Source organism: Oncorhynchus masou, chromosome 4 (assembly GCF_036934945.1).
Source record: "Oncorhynchus masou masou isolate Uvic2021 chromosome 4, UVic_Omas_1.1, whole genome shotgun sequence".
Lineage (NCBI taxonomy): Eukaryota > Metazoa > Chordata > Actinopteri > Salmoniformes > Salmonidae > Oncorhynchus > Oncorhynchus masou.
In genome coordinates this window covers 7161664-7186839 of record NC_088215.1, presented here as the reverse complement: position 1 = coordinate 7186839, position 25176 = coordinate 7161664, and the positions used below count along the sequence as shown (strand labels likewise).

General features: G+C 42.9%; 1 protein-coding gene across 1 annotated transcript; it reads left to right on the top strand.

The window, feature by feature from the left end:
* The first annotated feature begins 1003 nt into the window (after positions 1-1003).
* Positions 1004-24344, top strand: LOC135520544 (voltage-dependent calcium channel gamma-4 subunit-like). The gene is made up of 4 exons (XM_064946184.1): positions 1004-1508; positions 22420-22503; positions 22824-22964; positions 23153-24344. The coding sequence occupies exons 1-4, from the start codon at positions 1292-1294 to the stop codon at positions 23707-23709; spliced, it is 999 nt and encodes a 332-aa protein (XP_064802256.1). The 5' UTR covers positions 1004-1291; the 3' UTR covers positions 23710-24344.
* Positions 24345-25176: the final 832 nt, after the last annotated feature.

The window sequence follows — 25176 nt, the reverse complement described above, 5'->3', positions numbered from 1 at the left end:
CACTCTAAAATGTGCAATTTGGTCACACAACACAATGCCATAGATGTCTCAAGTTTTGAAGGAGTCGAACATTGTTTTAGAGAATTTGGAAGTATGTTTAACTGGCCTCACAACCGCAGACCACGTGCATGGCGTCGTGTGGGCGAGCGGTTTGCTGATGTCCACGTTGTGAACAGAGTGCCCCATGATGGCGGTGGGGTTATGGTGTGGGCAGGCATAAGCTACTGACAACAAACACAATTGAATATTTTTTCAATGGCAATTTGAATGCACCGAGATACTGTGACAAGATCCTGAGGCCCATTGTTGTGCCATTCATCCGATACCATCACCTCATGTTTCAGCATGATAATGCACGGCCACACGTCGTAATCATCTGTACACAATTCCTGGAAGCTGAAAATGTCCCAGTTCATGTCCCAGACATGTCACCCATTGAGCATGTTTGGAAAGCTCTGGATTGACGTGTAGGACAGCATGTTCCAGTTCCCGCCAATATCCAACAACTTTGCACAATCATTGAAGAGTGGGACAACATTCCACAGGCCACAATCAACAGCCTGATCAACTTTATGCAAAGGAGATGTGTTGCGCTGCATGAGGCAAATGGTCACACCAGATACTGACTGGTTTTCTGATCCACACCCCTACCTTTTTTAAAAAGGTATCTGGGACTAACAGATGCATATCTGTATTCCCAGTCATGTGAAATTCATAGATTGAAATACATTAAATAGGCCCCAATTGACTGATTTCCTTATATGAACTGTAATTAAGTAAAATCTTAGAAATTGTTGCATGTTGCGTTTATATTTTTGTACAATATATTTTCATATACCCACATATGTGGGTTTGCCTTGTTTGATGTTATGTTGTATCCTTCTGATGCCGACTCGAGGCCAATCAATGTCGTCTCTCATTGGTTAGCTGAATAGAAGGTGTGGTCTTGGTAGAAGATGTTGCGCTCTTTGGCAAATTAATTCATTTGAGGAGCGAAAGCAATTCCCACATCGAAAAACACCATTCCATTCTTGGGGGTGGAAAACGTCAACCTGTGGAGGAATCAACGACTTCTGCGATGTGAACTTTGGGGAATTAAAACCATGAGAAGCGTGAAGAGGAAAAGGCTACTGAACTTAAGAAGCACTCCAGTTGAAGTTTACATGAAAGTGATATTCTAGAAAAAAAAACCCGGCAACGATAGCCATATTCTGCCGCACCAATTCGCTATATGGTTAGAGCGCGTGCCTCTAGTGTGTTCATAGCCCGTTGTGGATTATTATGAGGCGTCATGGCGTGGTGTGACCGTGGGTGTCAGATATTGCTGACCATCGTGGGCGCTTTTTCAGCTTTCAGTCTGATGACAATAGCTATTGGGACCGACTACTGGCTCTATTCTCGGGCGTACATATGTAACGCCACCAATGTCACCACAGACGACATGCAACCCAAGAAAACTAGAGGCGACCTGACGCACTCCGGACTGTGGCGGATTTGTTGTATAGAAGGTACTTTGTCAGCTTTCTGGTCAACTATGTTGAGTTTTTTTTCTCCATTTGGTTAATATAGGAAAGTTTCTGATGTATGAATCATTGAGTACTTTGTGTGTTGGGGGCGTTTGGGGAAAAACCATAGGTGACAAAACCTTTTCTACACTGAAATAAACTGTCCACGCACAGAGTGAAGTTGTTAGGGCGTTTGATAGAAGGCTACTCCTGCGTGCACGCTCAGTAATTGTGGGAACGTTATACCATTATGTATCCATGTGCGTAATGCAATGTATTAGGACTACTTTATATTTTTGCTTCGGATATGACGTGGCCTCGTTACCATATACTGTACATGCATAATGCACGGCTGTATGGAAATGTGCAATATAATTAATTCAATAGCCTACTCAACCCGTTTATAATCAATGGCTGTTACTTTTAGGAGTGCAAAACTACGAGTTTAACTTCAAACTGTTTAGATGCGCTTCTCCAAACGGAGGTTCTTTGTCCATCCAGTTCAGTGTATGTGATGCTGTTGCTTGGCAACTACACCTAAGCCATTGCTATGGAAACATGAGTGAGATTTAGAAATAGTTATCTGAAAATAGGGTTAACTTTAATCAAATTCAAAGCATGTATGTTTTTCACCAACATGAGATGGAACGAATATGTGAGTTACTTTCTCGTTTCAACAGAAGACCTGGTTTGGGCTTTGCTAAGCGAGTTGCACAGCAATGAAAGATTCAGTCAACTTCATTTATAATGTCAACCCATTTGAGCCAGGTGCTGAGAATTGTATCTATCAACACATCTTAATCAATACGATAAATCTGTTCAGTGGTGTCCTTCGATTTGGTCACAGCCAGATGAATATAGCATGTAAATGACATAATGGATGTTGGGTCTCTACTTTTCCCCACCAAAACCCAGTTATTTACTCTTCTCCATTGAAGTAGCCACTAGCCAGCTCTTCCAGATTACTTGCGTCATCGTTAGGCGAAATCAACCACGTTAATAAATATGCATCCGCTAACCGCTGTAGTGTTACGAGGGGGAAATTATTCTCTAGCGAACTGCAAGCGAACTGAAGTGCACTTGCGTAAATTGACCTGGGGAAAGATGGAGACTTCCACTTATCATTTTGATTATCAAACCTTGCAATATGAATAGGTAAATATTACTTGTTATTTCTTCCGTAGGTTAGCAAGTGAAGTACAGACACTCACAGAGAGATAGAGAGAGCGAGAAAGAGGGCGAGAAAAGTCAAGATTGACAAAAAATACAATTCTCAATCATTGCTATTCCATGTATGTCCACAACTAGGCAACACAATGTCAAGTGGCAACATTACCCACAATTGTCTTTCCCTTTCTCAACCCTCTACTTTTCTCCAACCCCTAACATGTATGTAGCGAACTATAAATTACTAAATTGACCTCACACTGCTCATCTCTTTAACGACGTGTTCCAAATGGAAAGCTCTTTATTTAGTGCCTTGTAAAACAAAATGTTCTTAGCTGCGGGAGAGCACAGGGGAGGCTTTTAAGACGCGCACGGAACAACTTGAGTCTTGTTCCCAGCTCGCCTGAAATCAAACAAGAACTCCCACTTAACCAGCGCTTCCCTCCTGTGTCTCTCACTGTGTCGACGGGAGACGAAATGACGCACTTCAGAGAGAGTGAGCGCGAAAGAGACAAAGTGGGAGGGGTCTTATTTACTTCCTTCTAAGTAGATAAGACACCTGTTGAATGACTGTCATTCTTTCTTTGTGTTTTTGAATGGCTTCTGATTTTGAGTAGCTATTGTTGCTTTCCAGACTGAATAAGAAAGACTTCTTGATGATAAGGACTATGATGCATGGGTCTTGTTGGGTGTTTTGCTCTGTGAGGTAATTGTTGAATGATGTTTGTAATAAGCAAAGGGGCTTCGTGACATACTTTTTATAGCTAGCAAAACACATTTTGGGGGTCTAAAATCATGGTGTTGTTTGTGTACGCAGGTCTACTCGCACACCCGCCAGTCCCCATATGAAAACATTAGTAAAATGTCAAAGAGCTCCTCAGAGATGGAGGCCGAAATGTGCTTCTTGGGCACCAGGAGGAGGTTGCCATGGCAATGCTATGCTGAGTAATAAAGGATGAACTGTTGTCTCGCAGGCAGACTGAGTTTCCACTAGTTACCACAGGCAAAGTCAAAATTGTCTATATTGTAAAAATTCATGAAAATATTGTTTTTTATTTTTGGTATTAATTTAAGCTTAGGTTATGCATAAGGTTAGTAGTGTGGTTATGGTTAGATTTAAAATCACATTTTAAGAAGAGAAATTGTAGAATTAAGCAGGTGTTACGAATCCCTTTGTCCCGGCAGTCTAGGTGGGATGGTATTGAGACCCTTAACATAACTCATGCAAAGTGTAATAGTGACAAAGTAACGGTGAGAACGAATCTGGCATTGTGACAGAATTTACCTTTAGATAATCCGTACATAACCTGGACGTACCATCAGAATGCAAGGAGAACTCCCAAGGGCTGAAACTTGGCGTAGCCAGGTCATTCTCCAACAAATATTTCTCTTCATCCCTCATTATCTTCCTCTTAGAAGCATTGACACGATATGGGTGTTGCTTGATAGGGGGGGCAGCATTTCCAACATTAATGTCATGTTCCAACACATTTGTACAAGTAGGAACGTCATTAAAGAGACATGGAAAACTGTGTAGCAGTCTCACAATATTGTCGGCCTGTCCGTCCGTTCAATGAACCAGACCTGATTGGATAGACAGCAGCATTTCGGAGTTGGGCAATCTAATGCACTGCTGCTGAGTATTGCACAACTCCAATCCATCAACAATATGACAGTCCACTATCCTATGATACAGCAGTTCTTTCTGCTGTTTTTGAACTATCTAACTGGTTGATGGGTCGGGTGTGATATGCTTTCAACATGTTAATGTGGCACACACGAAATTGGCGTTTTCAGGCGTTTGAAGCACAATCAGTTTCACTTAATTTCTTTTCAATGAAATACAGACCAGAGAAACACGCTGACAGTGAAGATCCGTGAACAGGCAATAACACCAGTACTTGGTCACCTGGCTGTAATGGAGGAGAAACAGCCTGTTTATCATAGTGTCTTTTCATACTCCTCTGTGAGGAAGACAGAGCTTCCTTTACGAGAGCACAGACTTGGTGTAGGCGCTCACGAAAGTGACTAACATAGTCCAACACATTTCCATCTCCTGTACACAACTCTTGGGACAAAAACAGTTCTTTAAGAACTTTCATTGGTCCTCACACTGTGTGACCAAACACTAGTTCAGCCGGGCTGAACCCTAGGGACTCCTGTACATTTTCACGAGTAGAAAACAAAACTAGAGGAACTCCCTCATCCCAATCTTTCTCAGATTCCAAACAATATTTACGTAGCATAGACTTCAGTGTCTGATGCCATCTTTCAAGCGCACCCTGAGACTCTGGGTGATATGCGCTTGCCACACGGTGCGTAATTGACAAGGATTTTAACACCTGTTTGAATAGCTTTGATAGGAAATTGGTGCCTTGATCACTTTGTGCCACCTTATGTAACCCAAATGTTGTGAAGAATTTAATTAAGGCTTTACTCACTACCGGGGCTGTAATCCTTCACAGAGGAATGGCCTCGAGGTATCTTGTTGCCATACACATAATCGTTAACAGAAACTGGTTACCCGATTTTGTCTTCGGTAACGATCCAACACCACATGTTCGAATGGTTCACCTATGACAGGTATTGGACAAAGAGGAGCGGGAGGAATAACCTGATTTGGTTTTCCTGTTATCTGACATTATGTGGCATGTCCGACAGAACTGAGCCACATCTTGTTTTAAACCTGGCCGAAAGAAATGTCGAAGGATCCGATCATAAGTCTTTGTGGGATAACACATATTGCAGAAAGGCTGTCGGAATCACTATTTGGTAAACAGCATTCCAATCTCCGTCCACGTCTACGCTGTCGGAATCACTATTTGGGAAACGGCATTCCAATCTCCGTCCACGTCTACGCTGTCGGAATCACTATTTGGGAAACAGCATTCCAATCTCCGTCCACATGGGATGTCCATTTACGCATGAGGAGATTACCATCAATGAAGTACGCCACGTTCTTCTTCTTTACCTCTTCCAATGAGACAACACTAGAAAAACATTTAGCAAGCTTGGTGTCAACCTTTTGGCTAGCAATCAGCTGCTCACGAGTAACTGGTAACTGTATTGCATCAGCAATAAGTTCGACATACTTCGATTCTTCCCTGGGCTGTTTGTCAGAGGTGATCAGCTTCCCAGAGGTAGCACACAACCCATCCTCTTGATCAACCTCTTTGAACAGAAGAGTGTTCGACAAATCTATCACGTCACCCACTTGTCCTTCCTTGAGCACGATTGACAGCACAAGCAGGGAACACATGTGGATAACTCTGTGCCAGCTCATTGGAGAGAGAGTGGTCAGTTTTATCCAACACTTCCAATACGGGTACTACCTTTCCTCCGGCAATATCGTTACCCATTATAAAGGTCACACCTTTCACTGGCAACATAGGACGTACCCCCACTCTGAATATTCCACTGATTAACTCAGAGTGTAATTTCACAAAGTGCAATGGCACTGGGACAAAACACATTTGAATACCCTGAACTAACAAACTGGAACCACAGTATGTATCGTCGGATAAGGGCAACACATCAGAAAATATAAACGACTGCGCCACACCAGTATCTAAGGATTTTAACCGGATGCTGAGATGCTTCGTCATTCGCTTGGGACACAAACCCCTCAAATGAATGGTTCATAACTGCGGTCGGGGACTGAGACTTTCAAACTACAGTTACCCTGAGGCACCTGTTTAGTTTCAGACCTCACAATTGTACGAATTAGCCCAACACCTGTTGGCGGCTTGGCACGAAGAGGCATCCCTTGTTTGTGTTTTAGCAGGAAGCAATCATTAATCATATGTCCCACTTTATGGCAATAGAAACAGGGACGCTCATTCTTCTGGCGTGCTTGATATACTACTGCTGGCCGACTAGGGCTAAAAGTAAGCAATTCAGTGGTTCTACTCTCAGTATGAGCCGCAAACACACTCTTGTGCGTCAACGCAAACTCGTCTGCCAACACAGACGCTTCTGACAGGGAGGATACTTTCTGTTAGTTTAGGTAAACTACAATGCGTTCGGGTAAGCAATTTTTAAACTCTTCCAACAAGATTAACTCCCGGAGAGAGTTGAAATCAGTTACCTTACTAGCAGCATGCCATTTATCAAACAGATTTCCCTTGTCTCTAGCAAATTCCACATAGGTCTTACTAGAAGACTTCCTATGAGACCTAAATCTCTGTCGGTATGCCTCAGGCACAAGCTCATAGGCGCGAAGAACAGTAGCTTTGACCACTTCATAATTCAAACTGTCTTCCAGGGGTAGCTCTGACAAAACCTCTTGGGCTTTACCAGTTCATTTACACTGAAGCAATAGGCACCATACCTCTTCAGGCCATTTCAATGCTACGGCTATACGTTCAAAAACACAAAAATAGGAGTCAATCTCTGCCTTGGTACCTTTGTTCAGAGAGTCAATCTGCCTACTAATGTCAAAAGTGTTGGAAGCTCCAGTTGGTGAGGACGGCTCACTAACAGGCACAGCAGGAACGAAGGCTAGCCTCGCTGTCTCTGCCTCCAGTTCCATCTGGCACATTTTGAACTCTAACTGCCGTTGTTCTCTGTCTACCTCAATTTTACACATCTCCAACTGGAGAGTCTCTTGCCTAATTTGGGCTCTCTCTTCCGCCTCCAGTTGGAACTGTATTGACTGGACATCCCTCCTGGCATCACCGGTTGACTGTGGGGAGAGTGGATCAAAACGGGGCAATGTGGCTGGAGCTTTAGCCTCGCCCTCATTCTCAGACACCAACGGGCTTAGAGGAGCAGCAACCTCCCCTACATGGGTAGTAGGCTCAGGCAGCGGTAACACAAGCACCTGCTCTTCCAACAAAACATTTAACACTAGCTGTTTAAACGCCACCTTAACTACACTCTGCGGAATCGATACAGAATAATGGTCAGCCAAGGTCATTAAATTAACTCTACAACATTTTGTCAAAAACCTCCCACGAAGGGTTATCCAAAAAGGATTTCAAATCAAAAGTAGCCATCTTGCACTACTACCAAACAAGAGCCAACAAATAGCAAACACTAATGCTACATCAGCTATGACACTCAACACTCAACTAGACCACTATAACAATCTGCATGAGCGGCATGGGTGTCAGTAATGACATATCCCGGATGGGTAGCTGGACCCAAGGAAAGAAACAAATATCCAAAATCACCCCTACGATAGACTAACCTACTTCAATACAGCTAACTAACTAACCAAAAATATAGTGGGTGGTCCGCTCAGTTCTTACTAGTGTATTTAGACAAAGTTTACCTACGGGTAGTGTATGCCCATGGGCGACTTGTCTTGGTACCCCCTTTTCCCACCATTAAACAAACAGTTAAACACCATAACAGAACAATACTCACAGTTGGGGACAAAGTGACATGTAGGTGCAAAAACAAAAGAGAGATTGAGCTCCAGAGGAACCAACTGAATGGGTTTTTAAACCAAGGGAAAAGGGATGTGATTGGGTAATGGAAACAGGAGGTGTGTCTTATGATTGATGACTGCATGGTGACTGATTGGGGAATGATGATTGCCACCTGTGAGGAGGGGAGAAGGAGAGAAAAGAAATACACACACACACAGGATACCTGTATCCGTAACATCAGGGTATATGACTTTGTGGCTGTGGTAACTAGTGATGACTGACAGACGCTCTCCCGCTCTCCCCTACTCACCCGCTTCTTTCTGTTAGCTCTTTCTGCACATCTCCATCAGTTAAAAAACCACATAGCACACGGATCCCGCTAGCGGGATCAAATTCAACATCCAGACAACATCCGGTGAAATTGCAGTGCGCCAAATTCAAAATAAAAAATCGTAATATTAAACATTCATGAAAATACAAGTGTCTTACATGGTTCAAACGCGTACAATCTTGATAATCAAACTCCATTGTCAGATTTCAAAAAGGCTTTACGGCGAACGCATAGCATTCGATTGTCTGAGGACAGCGCCTCACATTAGCATATTTTCCAATCCAGCACAGGCGTCACAAAATCAAAATAGCGATAAAATAAATCACTTACTTTTGAAGATCTTCCTCTGTTTCTAATCCCAAGGGCCCCAGCTACACAATAAATGGTTGTTTTGTTCGATAAAGTCCTTCTTTATATACCAAAAGCGCCGTTTAGTTGGCGCCATTGAATTCAATAATCCACTCCTTCAACATGCATACAAAGGATTCCAAAAAGTTACCAGCAAAGTTCATATCAACAAGTAAAACAATGTTTTATATTAATCCTCAGGTTGTCTAATATCTAAATAAACGATAATATTTCATATGGAGAATACTATGTTCAATAGCAAAGGAAAAGAACGAAGAGCGCGCCCTCATTCACTCTCGCAAAAAGACTACTTTTACCTTGGCGCTCACCTTGCAAAGACTACAAATACTTCTTCACTTAAAAAAAGCCTAAATCCTTGTGTAAAGACTTTATTTAGTGGAAGCCATAGGAACTGCAAGCTGGGAGGCTGAAATTAGATCTTTCAATAGCATTGCATTGGAGGTCATTGGGAGCTCAAAAAAAATCCATTCTAAATGGATTTTCCTCTGGTTTTTGCCTGCCATATCAGTTCTGTTATACTCACAGACATTATTTTAAGAGTGTTTTCTATCCAATTATACCAATGATTTGCATATCCTCTCAGTTTACTTTGGGCACGTCAGAGAGGCAGAAATTTAGGAAACAAGACTATGCGCTGAGAGGTAAAAAAAAAAAAAAAAAAAAAAAAAAAAAAAAAAGCCTCCCAAGTGGCGCAGTGGTTTAAGGCACTGCATCAGTGCTTGAGGTGTTACTACAGCCGCAAGTTCGATCCCAGGCTGTATCACAGCTGGCTGTGACCGGGAGACCCATGAGGCAGCCCTGCTTCGTCCATGTTAGGGGAGGGTTTGGCCAGCCAGGATTTCCTTGTTCCATCGCGCTCTAGCTACTCCTTGTGTCAGGCTGGGTGCCTGCAAGCTGACTTCAGTCACCAGTTGTACAGTGTTTCCTCCGACACATTGATGCGGCTGGCTTCTGGGTTAAGCGAGCAGTGTGTCAAGAAGCAGTGTGCCTTGGCAGGGTCATGTTTCGGAAGATGCCTGGCTCTCGACCATCGCCTATCCCGAGTCTGTACAGGTGTTGCCGCGATGGGACAATTCTAACTACCAATTGGGGAGAAAAATGGGTAAAAGTACAAAAAAAAAGAGCTGGGGTCGGCAGCCACTGAGGAATCTTTTGTTGTTACATTTGTTTAATTATTGGAGTGGCTCGCAATGCGAGTGAAGTGGATACAGTGTATCTTTTCATTGTTAGAACCAAGAGCACAGGCCAGTCTGGCTATGAAGCCAACCTGGTCTCAGAGCATTTCGTATATTATTCCTTATGTAAATCCGAAACACTCCATTTAGTATGATATGTTACATTTCGTATGGTATGTTTTCATTTGTGGATATCCATCACCCATTTCGTATGGTATACAAATTTGCCAAAAGGTACAATATGTTACAAATTTGCGTATACATGTATACGTGTTACGAATTCTAGCTAGGTGGCTAACATTAGCTAGCTTGCTAACTTAAGCGAGGCTAGGGGTTAGGGTTAAGGGTAGGGTTAGCTAAATGGTTAAGGTTAGGGGAAGGGTTAGCTAAGAAGTTGCAAAGTAGCTAAAATCTAAGTAGTTGAAAAGTTGCTAATTAGCTAAAATGCAAAAGTTATCCGTGATGACATTTGAACTCGCAACCTTTGGGTTGCTAGACGTTCGCGTTATATGCCCGCCCAACCACCCTACTTTCGTTTTGCCTAAAGTAACTATCTTATGCAACCATACTAAACGTCACATAAACGTCATCATACTAATTTGAGTGTCCCGGATTTAGATTACTTTGTTACGTGTAGTCTATGAGACTAGGCTAGTCACGCAGCCTCAGTGCCATAGAGGGAAGCGGAGCATATCGACAGTCATGCTTGCACCTTTATGTCGCTGAAAACCCCGTCTCACATTTTATATAATTTCATAAACCATGTCGCAGGCCATATTAAACTACTAATGGGCCGCTGATTGTTGTTTTGATAAACTACTTTGTCCAGTCATGTCACCTAGCTAGCTAGCTAAACATCCTGGTAACTTGACCAATAGTCTATGCACAAATGTGGATTGCACAGGAAGAATGGAAAAGGAAAAGATAGCCTACTCAAACGAATGTGCTTCAGAAGTAAGATGCCATATGCCTAATATAAATCATTCAAAACTATATCTTAATCAAAAATCTATATTTTTCCGGTGTTCCTTCAATTATTTTCTAAGTTGGGAGCTGTGTGTGTGTGTGTGTGTGTGTGTGAACGAGTGAGTGAGACCTTGAGTCCATAATAGATTGAGAGTACTGCCCTGTATCCAACGCTACAGCGTACATCAGAACCAATGCTAATTATATCTCCCTCTAAATCTCCTGGGTAAATCATGACTTAGCTGATACGCACAGACACTTCTATAGCCGATACGTCCTTGGGGTTTTGTTAGAACATTGGGCTACAATTCATGTCAAGAGAGAGTGATGTGAGTCTGTGTGTGTAAGAGAGAGAGAGGATGTGTGTGTGAGAGAGGGAGTAAGTGAAAGGGAGAAGGTGTGTGAGGGAGGTAGAGTAAGTATGTGTGAAATATACAGCGTAAAGTTATCTGAAGAGTAAGTTAAAGATGCTTTCATAGTGTGTTTCTCCCTTACTGCCACAATGATATGCAGATCAATATGCATTTATATTCCAGACCTTACTACATTCTTCCTGCTAAATGACAGGTAGGCCTTTGGATATGAGGAAATCATCATCATTTTCTGCAGTAGGGATAGCCTATACTATTCTATACTGAACAAAAATATAAATGCAACATGTAAAGTGTTGGTCCCATGTTTGATGAGCTGAAATAAAAAGATCCCATAAATGTTCCATGCGCACAAAAAGCTTATTTCTCTCAATTTGTGCACACATTTGTTTACATCACTGTTAGTGAGCATTTGTCCTTTGTCAAGATAATCCATCCATGACAGGTGCACAGCATGATCATTACACAGGTGCACCTTGTGCTGGAGACAATAAAAGACCACTAAAATGTGCAGTTTTGTCACAACAATGCCACAGATGTCTGAAGTTGTGTGAGCGTGCAATTGACATGCTGACTGCAGGAATGTCCACCAGAGCTGTTGCCAGATAATTGAATGTTAATTTCTCTACCATAAGCTGCCTCCAATGTTGTTTTTGAGAATTTGGCAGTACATCCAACCAGCCTCACAACCACAGGCCACGTGTAACCATACCACCCCAGGACCTCCAGTAGACAGGACCATCCAGGGGTGACTCTCTTCCAAGATCGTCTCACCCGGTTGGCTGCCATGCATCCATGGCAGCCAACCGGCTGCCATGCCTAGTTGCTTTAGGGAAGGCCTGGTGCACCGGCGAGAGTACCAAAGGTTGCAGGAGTGTTAGACCTCTCAGTCTGGTGAGCGTGTTGGTGGTTTGTAGAGTTGTCTTTTCGTAGGTTGCTGAGTAGGTGGAAGGGTGTGAGTAGATGTTGTGTTGAAATGCAGGAGGGTTATCACCTCTGTGTTTTTGTTGCTCCCTCGGCAGCTAATGACAGAGGAGCACTGCTGTTGCGTCCGTCCCTGGTCGTATAGCTTGTTTAGTAGATTCTAGAGTGTCTATTTGTGTTGAAACACCGGAGGGTTGTTACCTCAGTGTGTTTTTTGTTGTTCCCTCGGTGGCTAATGACAAAGGGGCCCTGCTGTTGCGTTTAGGGTTGCAATGGGTCGGAAACTTTCCGGGAAATTTCCAGAATTTTGGGGGAAATTTTCCATGTAAAGTTAAACCCTTATAACAGTAAACCCTTGCTTATAACAGTAAACCTTTTTTTGTGGGTTAACACAAGGCAATTCTAGGTATTGTGGCATATTTTGGTTAAACTTTCCCCAATTCAATGGAATTGCAACCCTCTGCATGCATAGTACATTCTTCCATCACATGTACAGCTGATTCTCAAGATCTTGCACACTAATGAGATCCTATTGAGCCCACACTACTACACTGTCTGAGCCAAAGACTACACGTTTTCTGGTAAGTTTTGATTACAATACTGGGTGGAGTGAATATATTTTATATGACATACATGATTTTCTGTTAACTAGTAAATAGTAACCTACAGCAAAGTGTGTTTAAATCATTTCTAACTTGTTAACCATTTCTGCTAGTTAGTTTTTGCTACCATGTGGGTTTTAGCTTGCTTGAGCCTGCTAACTGAGGAGTGTTAATTCACCGGTTTCCATACATGTTTCATTTTAAAACATTTATTTTATAAAGGAGTTGTTTAATCCAACTGCTTAACTTTTTATATGTACATGGAATTGTATATATATATTTTTTTACAATTTATTTTTTCTAATCTTTACAGGAAAATGCCATGGGCACTATCTGATGTGTGGAGACATTTCACTGCAGCTAATGTAAAAGGAAAAGCTGTGTATATTTGTATATATTCTGCCAAATCATATGTGAAGAATGCAACAAAGATGCAGAATCATCTGACCAAGTTTCCACAGCTCTCACAACAAGCAACCTCTGACAAAAGTCCCTCTACTTCTATTCGAGGTGAAAATGATGAATCAGACACCTTATCGATAGCAACAGCTCATGGTCCTCCTGGAATCAGAAGTTTTTTTGACTCAATTGAGGAATGTAGTCAGAGAAATGCTGATGAATATCTTGCTCGAGCTGTGTAATCAACTGGTTTACTTCTGATACTCACAGGCAATGTGTATTGGAAGAGATTTCTGAATGTTCTTCGCCCAGCATACACCCCTCCATCCAGACAACCCCTCCAACCAGACTTTATCTACTCATTTGCTGGATGCAGAGTTCAAGTGAAGGTCAAGCAAATCATAGAGAAAGCAGACTGTATTGCAACCATCTCTGATGGGTGGTCGAATGTTCGTGGGCAAGGAATAATGAACTACATCATCTCCACCCCTCTACTACTATTCTACAAGAGCACAGACACAAGGGACAACAGACACACAACAGACACACCGTCTCTACATTGCAGATGAGCTGTCATCAATGACCTTGGACCACAGAAGGTTTTTCCACTGGTGACAGACAATGCTGCGAACATGAAGGCTGCTTGGTCTAAAGTGGAGGAGTCATGCATTGAATCTGCTCCTCAAGGACATCATGGCACTGAAAACAATCGATACACTCTACACAAGAGCCAAGGAAATGGTTAGGTGTGTGAAGGGTCATCAAGTTATAGCAGCAATCTACCTCACCAAGAAAAGTGAGAAGAATAAGAGCACCACATTGAGGCTGCCCAGCAACACCTGTTGGGATGGGGTTGTCATGTTGGACAGTCTCCTGGAGGGGAAGGAGTCTCCAAGAAATGGCCATATCACAGTCTGCCGATATGGACAGACCCATCAAGAGGATCCTCCTGGATGATGTATTTTGGGAGAGAGTGGTAAGCAGCCTGAAACTCCTGAAACATATAGCAGTAGCCATTGCACGGATTGAGGGAGACAATGCCATCCTGTCTGATGACAATGCCATCATGTTCTGGTGCAGCATACATATTGGACCCCAAGTATGCAACAAGGGCCTATGGTGTCATCACTACCATGTCTCACCACCTTGGCCTGGATGAGGGCAAGGTTCTTGGCAGTCTGTCGAAGTACACTTCCAAGCAAGGGCTTTGGGATGGAGATGCAATATGGCAGTCATGCCAACATATCTCATCAGCCACCTGGTGGAAGGGACTTTGTGGATCTGAGGCTCTTTCCCCTGTTGCCTCCATCATCCTCCAAATCCCACCAACATCAGCCGCCTCAGAGTGCAACTGGTCCTTGTTTGGAAACACACACACCAAAGCATGCAACAGGCTGACCAATACAAGGGTTGAAAAATTGGTGGCCGTCCGGGGAAATTTGAGGCTTTTTGAGCCTGACAATGAACCATACTCAACAAAGTTGGAAAGTGACAGTGAAGATGAGGCCTCAGTCTGATGTTCAAGAGGTGGACATTGAGGAGGTCCAGGGCGAAGACGTGGAAGCCTGAGAGGAAGACTTTAGTTTCTAGACTATCATTTTACAGATGTATGTTGAAAACGTTTTTGGGAGATGCAATGGATCATTGGGGATCATTCAATATTCCATTTCTTTTGTTCAGTGAAATCATCCCATGTGAAGAATCAACTCATTTAATTAAAGTTTAATTCGTAACTAAATTGTTTTTTTATTGCTATTGGAAGGATTTAATCATTTGCAATTGTCTACCTATGATAAGGTAAAAGGTTTATGTTTGTCTCCATATGATATGGTAAATATATCCAATGCCAAAAACATCTACATTTAAATGGTATTAATATTAATTTGCATATATTTCCATTAATTCCCATATATTCCCCTTTAATAACCACGGAAAGTTTCCACCTCTGAATATTCCCCAAAATGTGCAACCCTAGTTGCGTACACCCCTGGTCATATAGATTGTTGGGTACAGTGTAGATCTAGTTGAGTTGATATGATGTAGTTGTGGTGTTGTTGGTCCTGTGTGTCTGTCAGAGGCTCGGGCCAAGGTAGGTGTAGGGCCCATGGTCATGGCAACCCTCGTTGCCCGGCGTCGGTGGATAGACTTAAGGTGGAAGGGTCCATGGCAACTCTTCACTATTGCCCCTCGTCAGAGACATGTAGAGGCCCATGGTAGTGGCACCTCTGATGTCTCAGCCCTGCCTGTGACGTAGTTAAGTCGGTTGTTGTGATGGTTCATGTTGGTTGTGATGAGTTGATGGCTCGGACCAGAAGTTATGTAAGGTCCATGGTCATGGCAACCCTCAGGGGCGGAGGGTCTTTATCAGATTTTTTGGAAGGATCCGTGGTCACGGCAAACCTATTCCATTAGCCACCGCCAAAGACTCGACAGGGCCCGTGGTCTCATGGCCTGAGCTGTTGTGTTATGGTTGAATTGTTGGACTATTCCTGTGATCTTCGTTGAATTTTTTTATTCAACCTTTACAAGTCAGTTAAGAACAAATTCTTATTTACAATGACACCACCCTTTCAGGTGTGGTGTAATCCGTGATGGTGTTGTTGGATGGCGTCCTAATGTGTTGAGTGGAATAGGTTGGTTGGGATGACAGAGACGTAGATGGCGACGGGGAGGTGGAAGAGGAGGGTCATAACTGAGTTGGTTTAGGTGGTTCCGCAATTATAGAGAGATTCTTTTGCTGGGTCCATGGGGTGTAGTGTGGATGTCCGGTTGGGTTAACCAATGTTGCTGGATTTAAGGTGTCGTTGTGGTGTGGTCCGTTTTCAGTGGTGTTCCAGTGCTGTCCTGAGATTGCAGGAGGGCTGACTGTGGGATCGTTGAAGGTGGGGAGGTCGTCTCCGTTAGCTGCGAGCAGGTTGATCGTCCGATCTATCCCTTGTCTGGTTCCAGAGTTACGAGTGGGTCTTGGTCTGTAGGGTCCATTTATTCATTGATTATGTGACGTTCCGGATATGAGACGTGGTTGCTGGCCGGAAAATGTTTTCGGTGGCCCGTCGGTGCATCTCCTTTTACAGGAGGTAGAGGGTCTGAAGGATCATCGTTGACCAGGTAAAGCATCTGTTTGTCCTTCGTAGCGTCTTCGGGATTCAGAAGTAGACGTAGAAGTGCCTGTGTTCCTCATGCTGGGCATGGATGTCGTTGAAGTCCTGATTGGTAGTCGTTGTATTATCGTTCTTTCGTAATTTTTTTTAAAGTCAGTCTCCTCTAAGTACTTCAACCAAGGGGTGGTGAGACTGAACATATGCTCTTCTTTTATAGAGGGCAGGGGCGATTTCTAATAGGTGTAGAGGATTCCTATTGGTGCATGATGTGTTCATGCACTGAGCATGTGAGGTGTATGGCCAATTCGTCCAATCAGAATGCAGTATCCATAGTGGCTAGTTTGGGATGTCAATGTCATCTGGAGATCCGGTGGTATAGGGATCCTGAGTTATTGAGATGGAGGGCCTGTTCCATTGATTACAATGGTGAAGGCTTGTAACGTTTCTCCATATGGGAAATTGCATTGGAGCGGGTGCCCTTACCTTTTTGGGTGCTGTTTCCATTGCGGACCAATGATCGGTCCAGGAGGTAAGAGTGCCACTCCGTGTGATACAATTAGCCCTTGGTGGAGTTCCTGAAGGGTGTAGAAGACCCCCACTGTGTCCTCAAAGATGGTAGTCTAGACCTCTTGGTGTGCCATTGAGCTGTGTGTTAGTGTTAGAGGATGAGCCCACCGCTCCCTATTCTTTTAAGTGCCAATTGCCTGTTCCAAGGCTGGCAGGTCCGGGAGGTGTCAGAGGTAAAGATATACCCCAGGGGGGTTGGAGCCAGCCCGTGTAGAAGTTTTTCTGAGGTCTTTTGTGGTCCCACCATCATGTTGAAGTCAGGTGACTAGCTTTATTTCTCTCTCTCTCCCATTGACTTGTATGGTGCGTTGGGAGTGGTGGGCTCCGATTATACGATGTTGATTTCGATTTTGGGTGTAGGCCTTTCCTATGCCCAGGGGGTGTTTGGGGCAGTGGTTTTCCATAGGTGCCCAGACCAGAGGGTCCGTTTTGGAAGTGTTTTCAGGGTCTTAGGATGTCTGTAAAGTCAGGTGTCTATGTTATCCATTTCCCATAGACTTCATTGTAAAGGTAGAGAGTGGTGGGCTCTTGTGTTCTGTTGGCCTTGGTTCTTTGTGAGTGTGGGCTAGGGTCCTGGGGCTATAGGGGGTAGATGTATCCTATGTTGGGGTTGGAACCAGCCCAGAGTTTTGTTCCTGTGAGGTGTTTTTCCATTTTTCCAATGCTGTTGAAGTTGGGTGACTGTGTCACTGTTCTCCCATGTAATGCTATGTAATGTGTTAGAGAGTGGTGCACTCCAGCTGTGTTCTGTTGGTTTTAAATTGGAGTGTGGGCCGCTTTTGGGCCCATGGGATGTCTGGGTCAGTGGCCCACAATGTTGGGGTTGTGCCCAGACCAGGGGGCCTAGTTTGGAGGCGTTTTAGGGGTCTCTCAATCCCTTTCAAGTTGGGTGTCCTGGTTGTAGCTTTCTCATTGATTTCCATTGTGACAGTGGAGACTGTTTGGTGGTTGTTGCTCCAAACTGCAAAATGCTTACGAGCCCCTTCCCAAACAATGCAGAGTTATAAAGTAAGAACATTTGCAAATAATAATATAAATAGTAACACTCTAAATAACAATCATTTTGCTATATACAAGGAGTCCTGGTACCGAGTCAATGTGCAGGGGTATTTATTATTTCAACATTTATTTAACTAGGCAAGTCAGATAAGAACAAATTCTTATTTACAATGATGGCCGTCCAAACCCTAACCCGGACGACGCTGGGCTAATTGTGCGGCACCCTATGGGACTCCCAATCACGGCCGGTTGTGATACAGCCTGGAATTGAACCACGCCTCTAGCACTGAGATACAGTGACTAAGACCGCTGTGCCACTTGGGAGCATATTAGGTGGTAGTTGAGGTAATATGTAGATGTAGGTTGGGGTAAAAGTGACTACGCAATCAGGATAGATAATAAACAATGTAGTAGCAGCGTATGTGGAGAGTGTGTTTCGTGTGGGGGTGTGCTTTGTGTGTGTGTCTGTGTGAATGTGTGGGTAGAGTCCAGTGAGTGTGCATAGAGTCAGTGTAAAAAAAAGGGTCAATGCCATAATGCGGGTAGCCATTAAAGTCACTGATTGTCCATAGATTCCACTCACCTGGTGTCCTGAATCAGTTCCTGATTAGAGGGGAAGAATATAAATCTGCACTGTCTTGGAGATACCAATCATAGACATGTAGAAACAGCACACACAGACAAATAAACCACTTAAAAGACATGTTTACATTACTATCTTGTCTCATAAATGATTGATATCTGTTTTAGAGTGAATTAAGTCCAAGCGTGAAGTAAGTCCTTGTTCATTCGCACACTTGACTTGAGTTCCCAACCTCTGGTTGAGGCAGCAATTTCAGTGGAAAGTGAGAAACGTTTCAATATTCATGTCACCGACATGTTTTATTCTCTTAAGAGTGCAAAGAAGATTTTCTTAACCAAGAGTCAAACTCTTTGAATGGAAGATGCCTTGGGGCTGAAGAACATCAGAACTCTTTTATGGGTGTGCAGACTGACTTTCCTGTCCTCAGATGGTTTCAAATATGGGGGTGAAACTAAGCTTGCTCCATCTAGGGGACCGAGATCTACCTAAATCATCCATAATCTGATATAATTTCACATTTCATTTCACGTGAGAAGTCAGTTAAGCAATGCATGTGACCTTATGGCAGACATTGTTCTCTACAGGGTTCAGGCTAAGCTTGGTCAGCCAGTCCAAGCAGGTTATCATAGATAGTGACCTAAATGGCAATATATATATATATATTTTTTTACAAATGGCATATCAAATGAAAAGTGTCCAAACAAACACAGAAAAACACTTCCGGGATGGGAGGTTACTCAATTTACCTCTCACTCTACCATTGCCTGTCAATCACTTGTACCTACCTGTAAGCAATGGTTGGTACCGGTTCAGGGAACAGAAAAATAACACATTTGTAGTAACAGAATCAGAACCGGGAACGAAAGCTTTCTATACTGTTCCGGAACAGAACCATTCTTTTAAAAGCATGGGAACCAGTTAATAACGTTCTTTTACAGCTTCTAATCCCAAGCCATAAGACTGCGTAAGAATCCCAAGACATAAGACTATTAATTTAGGATTTTCTTATTTAGTTCATGTAGTAAATATTTTCTTAACCAACAATGCAGTTTTACTCTCACAACAAAGCCCTTACTCTGTCACTCAGAAACGGATTCCAGTGTCTACCTACCTGCCCCTCACCCTCCGAAACTACTGTAGTCTACTGAAGTTGCAAGCGAGATTCAGAAATTAGGGTGAAGTTATTTAATTCTAATTAACTTTTTCAATGTTAGTTAAGGATACTATAGTTATCACGTTTCACATTGGATTTATTAACTACAAAAAGGTAAGACGTGTTTTTAATTCTGGTGCCGCTCTGAACACACAGCTTGTTAGCTAGCTAGCTCACTCTGGTTCAACGTTTAGCCAACTCCCTGAAGTTCGTTCATTCATTCAAAGTTCCTCCATAGAAGCTGCTCTTCTGTAGGTATAATTATGTGGGCCTAATTCAGATAATGCATGTCAATAATGCCCAGCTCTTCAAGCCAAGCCTCCTCCAACATCTCTCGCTCTTTACACCATACACCACATTTCTGTCGCATCTCGAGCCTTACAGTTGTCTGTCCATCGCACATGTAAACAACTATAGATTGCCCACTCCATAGCAAGCCGCTCTATCCGCACTGATTGGTGAATTATAATTATTGAACTAAATGTAAACATTTCAGAGGTTTAAAAGGGAATAGAATGGAACAATATAGATGCAGGTGGCCTAGTGGTTAGAGCATTGGGCCAGTAACCGAAAGTTGCTAGATCGAATCCCTGAGCTGATAAGGTAAAAAGCTGGGCAGTTAGCCTAGAAACAGTGGGTTGTCATTGTAAATAAGAATTTGTTCTTAACTGACTTGCATAGTTAAATGAAAAAAAATAAATATATATATATATATATACACGTGTGTGTGTATATATAAACCATAACGTTTTGGGTTCGAACTGGTTCAAATCTTTATTTTGCAGGTTAGAACAGTGGAACAGAATGAAAAAAATATATATGGTTCTGTTCAGAACTAAATGATTGGAAAATCATTTTGGTTCCAACCCCTACCTGTGATCAAAATGACCTAGCCTGGCTGCTGCTGCCCCTAGTGGTGGGATGTGTATATTGAAAATGGACTGTCTAACTGTGGTACACTAACCACTAGAATACATAATTTCCTAGCAGTGGTAGAAAATGTCTCTTGCAGATTGACAATCCTTTTAAATAAATAATTCATAGGTTAAATTATTTGTTTCGTATGAAAATCAGTGGGAAACAAAATAATCAGCATTATAATAGGCATCTCTTCTTTGGCAATCAATTTGTATTGTCATTTTTAATTATGACAATTAAGCAACTCCAATGTACGGCAAATCTGCAACCTCTAATCTCTCTACTTAGCGAGTGCCTTTACAGGTCAACACAGAAGTGCATTGAGTATTGGGAACCGTTTTAGCTTCACTTCCACTGTGACATGTCATGAGGCATAATATATTTTTTTCTAAAGAACAGACATGGTTGATGTACAGCCATTATTGAATTAGTATAGTGTTGTCTCAACTCTCACTTACCTGCTACTCCCCCTATGGACATTATTTCTCCTGCTGCTCCCCTGCATGTTGGAGCTCGAAGCCTAAGATTTTTGCTGTACCCTGCAATAGCACCTGCAACTCTGACTATTAAACAATCTGAACCATGTGCAATTGGAGTTAACACATATATACAGTACCAGTCAAAAGTTTGGAAACACCTACTCATTCAAGTGTTTTTCTTTCTTTCTTTACTATTTTCCACATTGTAGAATAGTAGTGAAGACAAAACTATGAAATAACACATATGGAATCATGTAGTAACCCAAAAGGTTTTAAACAAATCAAAATATATTTTATATTCTTCAAAGTAGCCACCCTTTGCCTTGATGACAGCTTTGCACACGCTTGACATTCTCTCAACCAGCTTCACCTGGAATGCTTTTCCAACAGTCTTGAAGGAGTTCCCACATATGCTGAGCACTTTTTGGCTGCTTTTCCTTCACTCCGCGGTCCAACTCATCCCAAACCAACTCAATTGGGTTGAGGTCGAGGGATTGTGGAGGCCAGGTCATCTGATGCAGCACTCCATCACTCTCCTTCTTGGTCAAATATCCCTTACACAGCCTGGGGGTGTGTTTTGGGTCATTGTCCTGTTGAAAAATAAATGATAGTCCCACTATGCGCAAACCAGATGGGATGGCGTATCGCTGCAGAATGCTGCGATAACCATGCTGGTTAAGTGTGCCTTGATTTCTAAATAAATCACTGACAGTGTCACCAGCAAAGCACCATCACACCTCCTCCTCCATGCTTCACGGTGGGAACCACACATGCGAAGATCATCTCTTCATTTACTCTTCATCTCACAAAGACACGGGGGTTGGAACCAAAAATCTCAAATTTGGACTTATCAGACCAAAGGACAGATTTCCACTGGTCTGATGTCCATTGCTCAGATTTCTTGGCCAAAGCAAGTCTCTTCTTTTTATTGGTGTCCTTTAGTAGTGATTTCTTTGCCGCAATTTGACCATGAAGGCCTGATTCACACAGTCTCCTCTGAACAGTTGATGTTGAGATGTCTCTATTACTTGAACTCTGTGAAGCATTTATTTGGGCTGCAATTTTTAGGGCTGGTAAACTCTAATGAGCTTATCCTTTGCTGCAGAGGTAACTCAGGGTCTTCCTTTCCTGGTGCGGTCTTCCTGTTTCATCATAGCGTTTGATGGTTTTTGCGACTTCACTTGAAGAAACTTCAAACAAATGTTCCACATTGACTGACCTTCATGTCTTAAAGTAATGATGGACTGTCTTTTCTCTTTGCTTATTTGAGCTGTTCTTGCCACAATATGGATTTGGTCTTGGTACTGTATGAAAATCATTAGCTGTGTTTCAAATGTCCACTAAACTGCATGAGCTCGAATCAACTTCTCGACCCTTCTGTCTGAAGTGTGCACTCTTTTATAACAGACTTTCTGTGGTTCTTTTGACTCCACAGGAATCAACAAAGGAAGCTGTCTTCGGATCAATCACTTCCCAGAAGATAACAACTATGACACAGACAGCTCGGAATACATCTTACGTAAGTCCCTGTCTCCTGCCACCACATCCAGATGTCTTTTCATCCTTTATCATCGTGTGTAAAGCACACAATGCCCATAGATACTCAATGGTAGCCAGTGGTCAAGGGGTGCTTTATCTGTCATAACCCCCTTGGCCCTGGCCCATAACAGCATGATGTCATGACAGTAATTGGAGCTATGGAGAGAGAGACAGATGGCGTAAGTGCTGGGTTTATATAGAGCCGTCAGTGGTGAAAAAAGTAGAGAGTTTTCATACTTGAGTAAAGTAAAGCTAACGTTGTAAACATGCTAACCATCCTAACTGCTGTGTACTATACAGGTATAGTGCGGGCCTCCAGCCTCTTCCCCATCCTGAGCAACATCTTGTTGTTGCTGGGAGGACTGTGTGTCGGGGCTGGGAGGATCTACAGCAGTAAGAACAACATCCTGCTCAGCGCCGGCATCCTGTTTGTGGCTGCAGGTAGGTGACGTCACACAGCTATTCAAAACATTGCAATGGCGGCGATTCCTTGCATATCTAGCATTGCCTTGGAGTAGACATTGCCCACATATTGATGTTTACATATACTGTATATACTTTTGAAAACACTAAGCTACTGTATGAGCAAGGCCCAACATTTCTACCTCTTTCTCGATGTATCTCCTCAGGTCTAAGCAACATCATCGGCATAATCGTCTACATCTCCAGTAATGCCGGTGACCCCAGCGACAAGAAGGACGAGGACAATAAGGGTAGCTATGGATACGGCTGGTCTTTCTACTTCGGAGCGCTGTCCTTCATCGTGGCAGAGTCCGTTGGCGTTCTCGCTGTCAACATCTACATAGAGAAGAACAAGGAGACGCGGTGCCGGGCAAGGCGGGAGTTCATCAAGACCACCTCGTCCACCTCGCCCTACTCCCGTATCCCTAGTTACCGTTACCGGCGGCGACGCTCCCGTTCCAGTTCCCGCTCCACCGACCCGTCCCGAGAGACCTCACCCGTCGGTGTTAAGATGGGAGGAGGAGGGGGAGCAGGGATAGGAAGTGGAGCAAGCTTTGGGATGCCCATGGGTGGTATCTCCATGTACGCCCTCAGTAGGGACACTATGAAAAGTGGGATAGCTGGGTACTGTAGTCCAGAGCGTGACTCAAGCTTCCTGCAGGTCCACAACTGCTTCCAGAAAGATCTGAAGGAGGGTGTCAACAGGAGAACGACTCCCGTATGAGGGTTTGAATGCATCTCTGAACTTGGTAGGATACAGGAGACTTCACTAAACTGTAAAGGAAACACTTGGACAGCACATGATCCAGGATCATTGTTGCAACTACAATACACAGACTATCTTCCATGTTGAAAGGTCATAGTTCATATGATGGAGTGTGCTCTTTTTTTGGTATAACAAATTGCCGTCCGTCTTTGTTTGAATGTGGAGGAGAAATGGACGCTGAAGGAATATTTCGAAAACCTTTGGTAAAGCTACTATAAGTCCATTTACAAAGACTACAGAAACCCAGACCTTTAGTAGCAATGCTTCTGGGATACACAATAAGAAAAGTATGTGTTTTGCATATCCCTCAACAAATGGTAGTCATATCTTGTTGTTTTGATGTTGTCAAGTGATAAAACTCACTGGAGGGGTTTGATTTTGCCATTGTAACTGGTGCTATACACTTTCAACACACTTTGAATATTCTGATTACACTCTTAGAAAAAAGGGTTCCAAAATAGTTTTGGGCTGTAGGAGAACCATTTTTGCTTTGGGTTCCATGTAGAACCCCATGTAGAAGGGGTTCTATACTGAACAAAAATATAAACGCAACATGTAAAGTGTTAATGGAATAAAAGATCCTAGAAATGTTACATATGCACAAAAATCTTATTTTTCTAAAATGTTGTGCACAAGTATGTTTACATCTCTATTGGTGAACATTTCTCCTTTGCCAAAATAATCCCAAGATAATCCATCCACCTGACAGGTGCATATGAAGAAGCTGAATAAACAGCATGATCATTACACAGGCACACCTTGTGCTGGGGACAATAAAAGACCACTCTAAAATGTGCAGTTTTGTCAAACAACACAATGCCACAGATGTCTCAAGTTTCGAGGGAGCGTGCAATTGGCATGCTGACTGCAGGAATGTTCCCCAGAGCTGTTGCCAGAAAATTGAATGATAATTTCTCTACCATAAGCCGCCTCCAATGTTGTTTTAGAGAATTTGGCAGTACATCCAACTGGCCTCATAACTGCAGACCACATCTAACCTCGCCAGCCCCTGACCTCCACATCCGGCTTCTTCACCTGCGGGATCGTCTGAGACCAGCCATCCAGACAGCTGATGAAACAGAGTATTTCTGTCTGTAATAAAGCCCTTTTATGGGGAAAAACTCATTATAATTGGCTAGGTCTGGCTCCCCAGTGGTTGGGCCTATACCCTCCCCGGCCAACCCATGCCTATGCCCCAGTCATGTGAAATCCTAATGAATTCATTTAAAATCACTGATTTCCTGACATGAACTGTAACTCAGTGAAATCATTGAAATTGTTGCATTTTGCATTTATATTTTTGTCCAGTATACATAAAACCCCAAAAGGTTCTACCTAGAACTAAAAAGGGTTATTCAAAGGGTTCACATATGAGGACAGCCTGAAGAACCCTTTTCAGTCCTAGATAGCAAATCTTCTAAAACT